General features: G+C 34.0%; 1 protein-coding gene across 1 annotated transcript; it reads left to right on the top strand.

Annotated features, from left to right (window-relative positions):
• LOC120348045 (katanin p60 ATPase-containing subunit A-like 1) lies at nucleotides 1-6,832 on the top strand. Its single transcript, XM_039418152.2, has 11 exons — nucleotides 1-203; nucleotides 632-742; nucleotides 1,200-1,339; nucleotides 1,493-1,682; nucleotides 2,133-2,281; nucleotides 2,364-2,469; nucleotides 2,909-3,067; nucleotides 3,531-3,650; nucleotides 4,518-4,659; nucleotides 5,552-5,678; nucleotides 6,128-6,832. Exons 1-11 carry the CDS (start codon nucleotides 111-113, stop codon nucleotides 6,324-6,326), a joined length of 1,536 nt encoding a protein of 511 aa, XP_039274086.2. The 5' UTR covers nucleotides 1-110; the 3' UTR covers nucleotides 6,327-6,832.
• Nucleotides 6,833-11,913: the final 5,081 nt, after the last annotated feature.

An 11,913-nucleotide genomic window follows, 5' to 3' on the forward strand; every position in this document is an offset into this window, starting at 1 on the left:
CAATTTCGTTTATTGCAGTAGGCTATTGCATAATTTCATAGTTCATTAGTTTAGATGAATAAAATAAAGAAGCAATATCAATCATTAAGTGAGACTTCTGACACATAAACATGACAGATTTGCAAGAACTCTGTGAAAATGTTAAAATGGGTCGTGAATATGCTCTTTTGGGAAATTATGACACTGCAGTGGTTTATTATCAGGTTAGTTTATCTTTGCTTTATTACTGTATTATTTCTCCACCATTCTGCCATTATTATTCATTAATCACTTTTTAGTCCGTACAATGAATTTTGAAACATGCTTGGAACATTTTACTAGTCTCAGAGTCTATAAGGAAGTAGCAAAGGATTGTAAACTGATAAAGTAGGCGATAAAGCAACATTAGAAACCACATCTGTAACTATCGATTAACACAAATTTGAAACACCTCAGGAAACAGATTGTTGGAAGAGAAACCGATGAGGTTCTGGACTTGAGGGGAACTTTCTGGGTTTTGGCCTGAAGTTATTTCATTTGCAAGTAGCGAGTAATTACCTGGTTTCCATAATTAGTTTCCATAGTAGGCCTATGTGTTTTTTTTTATTATAAAAAATGACTTCTAAAATTGTAACATGTCTTTTATTTGCAGGGGGTATTGCAACAAATTCAAAAACATTTGGTTTCACTAAAAGATGTTTCCAAACGAAATATGTGGCAACAAGTTCGGCAAGAATTCTCTCAGGAATATGAACATGTCAAGGTTGGAGATTTAGTGCTTTTTTACCACTATTTTTTTATCAACTTTTGGTGCACACAATAAATTTTGAAAATGCGCTCCTCATTTTATTAGTCCATAAATTCAGGACGGAGCAATGGTACCTAAACTTGTATGGTAGATGAATTTGCTTGACGAATATTCAAGCCAAAATTTTACTGGTTTAAACCAAGTTTTGAAGTCCATATGTCTGAAACGAATAACTAACTAATTCCATACCCGACATGGACTGGTAACCAGACAAGAGGACGTGGTACGCCTTATGATTATTAAGTCGTCTTATCTGCTTTCCTTCTTCCTTGGCATAAATATGTAAACCTGAATATAAATTATACTAAATATCTAATATTTCTTAATTCTCAACATGAATGAGTGGGGTTTAATCAGTCAATTTACCGGTAGTTTTCTCCCCAACCAATATATTTTTGTTATTTTCTTCTAGGGTATTTCGAACACTTTAGCCAGTTTTAGATCAGATGGAAGTTACCCTCAATCGAACCGACCTAGTAGAGGAGCCGCTTATGAGGAACCAACTAGGGATCCAGATGTTTGGCCACCACCTACACCTGCGGAAAATCAGGGGTAAGTTTGTTAGAAGTTGACTTTATAAAGCATGGCTGAACATTAATATCTAGTTTACATACAAATAATACTATGTTATTTATCAAATTGCTCCTTAGAGACATCTGCCTCAATTTGTTTAATATCGTTCATATTGATATTATTTATTATTAGCCGACCTGCTCCTAATTATGGAGGGAATCGACGCAATGTACAGCCAGCAAGAGACAGACCTGGGGTGCGTGATGTCAAACCATCTGGACCAGATAGACGTGGTGTTGCTGCAAGACCTGCTGGAAATCGTGGTGGTGCAGTTGGCAGAAGTAGTGATGACAAATATTCAGCAAAGAGACCTGCAGACAGAGTATGTTTCGATATTCATAGTAGTTATTTATTTATAAAAGGTTGTGTAGTGGCAGTTAATTCCTTCATTTTCCAGTCAATTTATTTCATACTATCTATTATAGGTAAATTCTTTGCCAGCATTGTCTATTTTTACCAGATTTAGTATTGTGTTTAAGCTATCTTAATGAATTTGGAAATTATCACTTGTTTAAAAATGGAATGAAAAAAGTTGTATTGTAGTTTATGGAACATGTGTTTAAAATGTCATTCAAAGCGAACTTTGGTTTATTACAATTTACCTTTGTTTTAAGATTTTCCCATCTTTACAACCTAAAATATTGAATACACACGGAAAATAAAATGATAATAATCTGTAATTAGGTCATTTGTAAAGAATTGTTTGTTGAGTATATTACTACTTATTACTTGATGCAAAATCAATTAACCTTGTTTAAATTTTCCCAATGAGGTTAAAAAAGTTGAGAAAGGTCGAGCGAGCTCACCAAAAAGACAGCAAGGCTCTGAAGATGAACCAAAATTTGATGCTACTGGTTATGATAAAGATCTTGTGGAAGCATTGGAAAGAGATATAATTCAACGACATCCAAATATACATTGGTAAGTATATCATTGTTATTTATGTACCCAATGTCCTAATATTTTATTGAATTGCAATAACTAATTCTCATCATATTTTTAGGGGTGATATAGCAGGTTTGGAAGAAGCTAAGAAATTACTACAAGAAGCTGTAATTTTACCTCTCATTATGCCAGATTTTTTCAAAGGCATCAGAAGACCATGGAAAGTAAGTCTTATTTTGTATCTGTGTTTAGTGTTGTAAATTATGATTTTAATAACTACAATGAAGAACAAATTCTGAATAATAGAATTTCGCTATCGTTTTGATAAAGAGTCAACATTCAACTTCTGTACAACTGATTTTATTGTGGCAGAAAAAAGATTGGAACTATTTATAAAGGATTGGTATTGTTGCATTGCGGTATATATCGTTTTATCTCCCATCTACTTTATATGTGGATATTGTGTTATTTTAACATTTTTATGACTATAAGGTTCTTCGATCATGCATACGAATTACAAGATTTGCATACTGTGAAGTGTGAAGGCTAACAAAGAATTACGAATGTATAAAACTTGTAAAAAGCATATCTACTTGCATGTGTATTTGCTGCAAAAATTAGTCCCTTTTTCTTAGCTATTTACATGCCTTCTCATGTTTTTAGGGTATATTGATGGTTGGCCCACCAGGCACAGGAAAGACGCTTCTTGCTAAAGCAGTTGCCACAGAATGTAAAACTACTTTCTTCAATGTGTCATCATCTTCTCTTAGTTCAAAATATAGAGGAGAATCAGAAAAACTCGTCAGATTGTTATTTGAAATGGTAGGTGGATGTTATTGCTTGCAGCATAGTTAAATATTTTTCAAATGGACTTCAGACACCTAACAGATGTAAATATATGTTTTGGTATGACACTTTGCTTCAAACGTCAAACTCATAGTCAGAGGCACTCAATTAGTAATAAAAAAACTTTTCGGATGAAACTTGCAAGCAACCACTGTAAGATATCGTAGGTACCAACAAACACTGGTTAAAATCTGTGTCAGTGTGATTAGGAAAAAATATCAATGGCAGGGAATTCGGAACTGGAATTCTCATGAATTCACTGGAAAAATGACAGCCAACTTCTCTTGATAAGCATACAAGAGAAAGTTCATCAAGATGGAAATCTGGTCAGTTATTTGGTTTAACTTGTTTATAACTCTTACTTGTCGAGGTTAAGGATTTTTATAGCCCACATATGGATGATGTTTCTTATAAAATTATTCTTTGGTTTTGTGCACAGGCAAGATTTTATGCGCCAAGCACAATATTTATAGATGAAATTGATTCAATTGGAAGCAAAAGAGGCACGGGTGATGAACACGAAACTAGCAGGAGAGTGAAAGCAGAACTTCTGATACAGGTATCATGCCAAAAACTTTTCTTAAATCAATTTTTGTAATGTTAGTAACACGGTACTTTATAAATTATACTGATTGGTGTTTTAGTGTGTTGTATTTATTTTAGAGCTCCAATTAATATTATTCTGCGTAATTGCTTTTACATCTTACACAACAATCATTTAACTAGCATGGGGGCGAGCAACTGTTTATTGCAATGGTCCAAAATGTAAAATTCTAGGGATGTGTCTTTTCTGATTAACACATTTAGTATGTGATGCCGAATGAGAGAATTTTGTTCATGATTTTTCATATTTGTCCACACATATCCTGTAAAAATATGCAAATCATTCCCATGTTAGGCTTGTTTGTGATCAACGGTTGCTCGTAATTTTGTTCTATTTCGAATCTTCGATATTGTCCGAGACATCGTTCATCCAGCGAGCCACTGTTAGCAAGTATTACTGCTTCACTAAGTATTATTTCCCTGATACACTTTTCGAAGATTATTGTCAAGTCGTGATTGATCTACAATGTTTATCTAACTAGTAGAGTGTTTTTATAATACTGTCAATTAAAATTGTACGTTGACTAATGAGCGCTAAATATTTGCATTCATACCCAACCTTGCTTCTTTACTGGTCGTCATTTCAACTTTATTACTCACAATAGACACCGATAAAGAAATATAGCGTTATTGAGTCCTTGTCAGATGAACGATGTCAAAAACGCTGATGCTGCCATTGCAAATAAGAAAAAGCAATAAAAGTAGTGGGATACGAATCTTTTAAGGGCCACGTATATACAGGCTGTATGAAACGCCCCTCTGTACTAGTATCTCATCATTATTCTTCATACATGTATGAATGACAAAACTTTTTTTATCATAGATGGATGGTGTTGGAGGTGTATCTGGAGGAGAAGATGCCACAAAAATGGTCATGGTTCTCGCTGCAACTAACTTTCCATGGGATATTGATGAAGCTTTGAAAAGAAGATTAGAAAAGAGAATTTATATTCCATTGCCTGATGGTGAGATTATATGGAGGACTTAGATCTGCCAGTTTTTACTGGGGGTTGATGAAATGATATTATGAATCAGTACTGATGCAACAATATATTAAAAAATAGTGTAGTTGTGGAATATTATGAAAAAATATAGCAGACAATATATTCCATTAATTTATACTAGATGCATTTCTAGACCCCAGAGAAGGATATAGAGAAGTGTAGCGCACTTTGAAAAAATTGGAATCAATTCCGTCCTGTATATGCCCAATGAGTTGGGGGGTATCGAGGCTGATTCAGGGCTGTAAAGCCTGGCAAAATTTACTCCAGACTCGTTGACTGCAAATTCTATGTTATTTCAAAAAATGATACCTGGCGCGTGGCCTGGTGAAAAATCTTGGCTCTAACTGTCAATGAACGAAAATTTCAGCTATAGCCTAACTTTGCAAATAGCAAGGTTGGCCTCAAGCCTTTTTGCGTTTGATATTTCCAACTTACTATATCGGGAAGTTCATTGGCCAAGGATCCATGCGATAATATTATGCCCGTAAAAAAATAGCACAAACAAGATGGAGTTCACCTATAGTTGGTAGCTCCCATTTAAAATCAAATTCCATTGTGAACCAGTCTCAACAACTTGTTCCAATTTCATTGTACAGTCTATGGATGCCAGCAGTGATGGAAAGAAACTTAAATCAATGAACTGCAGGCGACTTACTCTGTGCTGCCCAACACAAGACTATTTCATATATACCCAATATTGTACAGTGTCAACCAGCATTGTTAGTTTTACTTGTAGGTACATCACATTCAATGGGCTATATCGAGCAATTGCTAGAATTTTTTGGGATAGAATCCTTTTAGGTGATGCTGTTTCAAATTTTATTGTGATTTCTCCATATTTATTATTTTCTAGCTCCTGCTCGGGAAAGTTTACTTAAAATCAATCTGAAAGAAGTGGAAATAGCTGATGATGTCAATCTAAAATTAATTGCCGATAAGCTTGAAGGATATTCTGGAGCTGATTTAACAAACGTCTGCAGGTTGGTGTGTAGGTTTTTGTACGCAAGGAAAAGACTTTAGAAAAGCCACTTTACTTCTTCAATCTCCTAAATTGAATAGCCTTTGGAAGAGACTTTTGTGTTTTTGGGTATTGTATTAAATTCATAAGATGATATTTGAAAAAGGGTATCTTCATTAATTTGAAGAAGTCGACTTTACACGAATTATTACAGTTTAAAATTTCAAAGACTTTTCGTGGTAGGGCAACGTGGACACTTTTTTTTTTTGTAGAAATCCTGATATGGGATATAATTTCAGTCATTCACTGTTGAGCTTGGTGAAACTCTTGACATAAATTAGATTGAATTTGAAATATCTATCACCCGTCGAAGCATAATTGTAGCCTCTTGCCCTGTTACCATGTCGCCATTGTGCTTAGCTAACAAGGTACCAGTAATTGATCAATCACCTTACTATTTTCCTATATCAGGGATGCTTCACTCATGTCTATGCGTCGCCGTATCGCCGACCTCAAACCTGACCAGATACGTGCTTTACCGAAAGCTGAGCTGCACATGCCTGTCACAGCAGAAGATTTCCAGGATGCCAGTAAGAAAGTTTCCAAGTCTGTATCAGCAGAAGATCTTAAGAAATACGAAGCTTGGATGAATGAATTTGGATCCACATAACTAGTTTCCCGAACTAGTGCGTTTCGATCATTTGTAACTCCTGGAATTGTAACGGTCAAATTTTTCAATGTTATTTTCGTGATTGACAGTAGAAACTATACTATTTTTATTTCCGTTCATTCTGAAGAATTTCAAACTATTGATTTATTTGAATCTAAAAACGCGGTTTAGTTTTATTGAATTTGTACACCGACCAATTATACATATATGCTTGACTGGGAGGGTGAGCATGAGCATTGTCGTTTTGTTCGGTCTATTAATTATGGTCGTGCCAACTGTACCTATAGATAACGGGATGAAGTAGTCCTTTTTGTTTTTGGTGGAATGTTCACCATTATTACGCGCATCTGGTACCAGTGCATATGTTTTCCAGGAGTTAAAAGAATTCATTTATATTATTTCACTGTATTTTATACAAAACATTGTGTTTTGGTGCCACTCAACTGTGCTTAGTTAGCAATTATTTTGTTCCATTTCTTTAGTTTTAATAAACTAAACGCACTGAATCTGATTTTTCGTATTATTTTGAGCAGCTATAGCACACTATCATGGGATTGGGATATATATGTTTTTTCTGTCTTTTCTTAAATGGATGCGAATCACTTGCGAATTTAAACTTGAATCTGATTCGCTCTCAATTTCTTCATTCGTGAAGTTGACAAAGTCAACAAGATTTGTAGCTGTGAAATTCATCTTTAAAAAGGCGTTTACAATGATGTTCTTTTTATTTTCAGTGATGGATGCACTTCTGAAATTAAACTTATTACCATTTGAACTGCTTTTGCCAGCAGTGTAAAACTAGCAAATTATGTCAATAATGACACATTTTTTGATAATGATTATATTGTCTGACATTCGAAATATGTCAACTGCATATTTCTCCTCCCTTTATAAAATATGTAATCTACACTTGACGCGGCCGAGTGGCTTCACATCCACTCGTAACAATGATAAGTTTGGATAATTGAAAATTCCACTCGCAATATATCAAATTTGTTGAGGACTCTCAAATGTTCTTTTGGAAGTTTGAAGGACATTGATGCCGTTTCTGATTGTAATTCATTCGGGTCGTGTTCGCCAACACAACGTGTCTCTCTTATCACTTTAGCGCTGCGCGTCATATAAGCCCGACGCTAACTAAAATGACTTAAAATTATGCAAGAAAAGGCAGATTTTTCTTTGTTGAAAAATGTTTCCCTCAGATATATTGTCGATAGGATACGTTTGTGAAATGACAATCTTTCCAAAACCTGTTTTTATGATCTCGAGTACGCTGTGAAAAACCATACAGGTGCAGGCTTTCAGTCGAGCATTTTGGCAGTAATTGAAAAGCAGTTCAATTGTTGCATCTCGCTTAAATATGAAACTTGATGGGATCAAGTAGTGCTTCTGATCAAGTTCAATTATATGTGTGACGCAATACACGTTATCACTAGAACAAAAGATTGCGCGATACCATTATTTGATGGTACACGTCACCAGAATGAATAAGTGAGTGATCAACTTATTAAAACCTTCCTTTTGTCCTAATGTAGGTTATAGATTTTGAAATAGACCATCAATAGTGAAATTTGCCATTTATTTACATGATGCTTTCTTCTTTTAGGTTTATCTCACCACGACTTCAAAAAATAGTTTTTAGAGGTAGGCTCAGTGTCCAAAATTGAATCCGCTTATTACTCAGGTCGGAATAACAATAAGTTTTCAGCATATCATAATATATATATTATATTCAAACGCATACAACATCGATTTCGTAGATGTTGCAGTGAAAGTTAGTATGAAATAGTTGTCAAAATCTTTGGTTAGGAGATAAGATAATTTGGAAATTTCAAGTTGGCGAATTTGTTATATTCAAATGATTTTATCTTTTGATATATATATTATAATATATTTATATAAAATTAACTTTGTGAATGACATATATGTGTCTAACTCTAGTCAATAAGCAATGGGTCTATCACCTATATAATTAAATGCTCTTTACCTCTTCATCATTACCTTTGGTAATAAAGGGCTACAATAGAATATAAGTTCTATTCTCTTTAACCAAGCACAATAAAAAGGTGTGGCCAATTTTCTCCCTAGACTTGGCTACATTGTTATGTCCGCCTGCATTCTACATATTCATCTTCGATTTTCTCATAAATGAATAAGCAAACGCTTTGTTTGAACAAGATTTTGAATAAATAAAAAAAAGAGAAAGGAGAAACGATAATGAACTTATATGAAGAATGAAAGATTGGTTTTATTTCGTAGAAACGGGAAACTGGAAAGTGCGACAACTACATTACTCACTTGTGTTTTGAAAGGTATGTAGGTATACACTTATTGTAGTAACTGGAAACTGAAGGTATCAAAACGATTAAGAGTTCGCAGTTGCCAGGCCATTATATGACAAATCTCCAGTCTGCGTAACGTCCATAGTACGGAAGTATTTCGCGCTTACTACGATCTTTTGTTACCGGCGTGGAGCGCCATTTCGGATGCGTTTTGCAAGATTTTGCTGCAATCAAGTTTAAATCAATATGTAAACTCCAGAAACTTTTCAGGTATAGTTAACGATTTAATTTAAACGCGGAAAATACTCAATTTAAAAACTCGCATTGTAAAATACTGAAGATGCTAAAGGATTTTTACACTATTTTGCCACGGAAGAAATCTTCTTGGATGTTATAAATTAATTTAAACTAGTTATTCCGGAACTGTTCAACTATATATATTCAATTTTTATTTTCTAATGTCAGATCATCATCGTTTGGTGAATGGTCTTGCATTTATATGAATCACAATATTAACAGCAGTTGAGTACTAATTCAAATAACGGTGGCGATAAATATTATGGTACGAATGATGACACCACATTGTCTATTGAACAATCCTACGGCTCTTACAATGATCAGTTGAACTCTTTGTGCACTTGTCCTTATGAATATTTAAAGATTTCTTTAGGATTTTACACTGTGACGCCGATGAACTTCGTGACGCACTAAACGTGATTTCCTTTTTAATTTTCGGGAATTTCCGGAAGGTCAAGTCAGGTTTGTAGTGTTGGGAACTTCCGTGTGGCTTTATAACGAATATCTTGAGTGTAATTTGTTGTTAATACCCGGCAGTAATTAAGGAATATTTATATGTTCGACTTTTTATCCTTCATCTGAGAATTTTCTATGTTTTGCTCTAAGATATAAATGTAATAAAGCGAAAATATAAGCCCTTGACAAATTTACTTTGCTTGTATGCTGCTTTTGATTAATTGAATTAAAAATCGCTTCCTCGCGTTTATTGCTTGTAATATATATACAATGTTCATCATATTTAGGGTATAACGGCCTTGTGTCTTGTTGTAAAGTTTTCTGGCAGTTTTGTATAATTATGCTTCTGTTTCACCAAAAACGTTTTTGCGTGAAAGTGGTATTAGTTTTTTGACTACTTTCTTTATTTTCTGATACAGCTGACACCCAATATCAACTCTGTTGTATTGCTGTGTTTTTGATAAGTTAAAAACGTAGTTTTGTTATTTGCGATATTCTCCGATGCTAATCTGCTGGATTCTTTCCTGGGTCGACGATGCCAAGTTTATTTCAATATGAGTAATATTTCGTACATGTATGACCCAAGATTTCATAAGTGATCAACGTTTCTTATCTATACGTGCTTGCGTCACCTGTGTATCTTAATGGGCTTCTTGGATTACCCAGCGTAATTATTAACGTTTTGTCATTGCTTTTTTCAGACTTCGATTTCCAAGTAACGTTATATATTTTTATCACGATGTCCTCGCGGTTAAATGGGATGGACTACTTATATAATAAATTTAGAGTTTGAGCCTTGCTACTAGATCAACATATTCCTATACAAGATAATCAATTCGGATGAAAACGGCTAAAACAACTTTGCATATTGGCCCCTATTTGTGAGAGACGTCTTGTACAAGCTTGTTCGGGGGAAGTTGTAAAAACAATTCCAGGTTTATCGCGTAAAAATGTATATTTCGGAATGATTCCGAATTTTTCCGAAATCCCAATTTTCTATTGTTTAGTTGTCAGGTAAATTGATTTTTTTTTGTAGTCAAAGCTGTAGTTTCATTGATCGTTTGTGAGTTTACTTTATGTTATCCATGCAATTCAAACTAAGAAAGTCTTTTCTTGCTTTTTTGTTGAAATTACGTTACCCTAATGGAATCTACAACCACAAAGAAATGCTTTTTATGTAAAAAGATACATGGGCTTCTGTTTGGGAACTCTCTGATAATTTGAAATTTTGGTATTTTTCTCTTCATTTCCACAGTATTAAGTGCCAATAAATTATGTATAAGTTTTCAGAGTAATCCGATATTATTTTCCGGTACGGTCGTTGCCCATATGTTTTTGTTGATCTATGCGGTTGTTTATTCCGAATGAAAGTCGGCGAAGATCGTATTTTATTTATTGTAAAATTATCTAAAAACATGAACGAAGGTCACTTTATTTGAACTTCAAAATGTTTGTTATTTGTTTTGATTTTGAGATCAGTATTGTGTTCATTTTATTCGACTTGGTCATGATCCAATGGAATGGATTCATTCGCGGAAAAAGTCAATATTAGATTAAATAAATTTCAACCGTGAGATATAAGTCTTGTTTACAAAAAATTACACAGTGCGACCATGAGAAACTTTTGTACTTCGCAAAAAAGTTCATTGTTCGATAACTAGAGCTTAGTAAGCTTAGCAAGAAGCAAGCTTAGCTTATCAATTTAATACTCCGATATGCGGGCAAAAATACAGATCATCGCATTTGCTGCTTGCATCTACATAGTTTTGTAAATACAAGATGCCTTGTCTTATCGGGTTGTTCGACAAATTATGTATCCGGAAGGGCCAAACTGCTTCATGATTTATTTTGACATTTTATAGTATATATAAATAATGTCAAATTTTTATTTCAAATCATGTATGCAAATTTTATTAATTTTCTGATCTGGACTCTGAACAGTTTACCTTTGGTCGACATTTGAATCACAAATAAACAAACTAAAAAGGGTCATCTTGTATTATATGCATATTCACCTTTATTGAATTTTGGCATTTACCTAATGGACTTTGCATGACGCAGAGCCCACGACATCTGTTATTCATACTCGGTGATTCGTTGCACTCTTGCAACAATTTTGGAAATCGTAGTTAGTTTATTCATTTAATCACTTTAACTATAAAATTGCAAAGTTTTATGCAAATACCAACAACCTTTTCTAACATTTATGAACTTTCGTTCCGACGGATATTTCGATCTAAGTCCGGTAATATAATCAATATTATTTTAACCATCTATTAACAATCAAACTTTCCAGACTCGGTCACTTCGTAGAATAATGATTTTTACCATTTAATATTATCGATATTATAATATAATAGATTGAAACCACGAATAAAAATATCCGACATAACAAGTCTGCACGTTTTAGTCCTTTAAATGACATACGCCGGCGGCATATTTGGTAATGGTGCATTATGTATTCGAAATTAACAAATTTGTTTACAGTCGAAGAAATTTGTCAATATATTGGAATCGTGCAAGAAGAAATGCCGGGAACATTTTTGTACACG

This window comes from Styela clava, chromosome 11 (genome assembly GCF_964204865.1).
Source record: "Styela clava chromosome 11, kaStyClav1.hap1.2, whole genome shotgun sequence".
Taxonomy (NCBI): Eukaryota; Metazoa; Chordata; class Ascidiacea; order Stolidobranchia; family Styelidae; genus Styela; species Styela clava.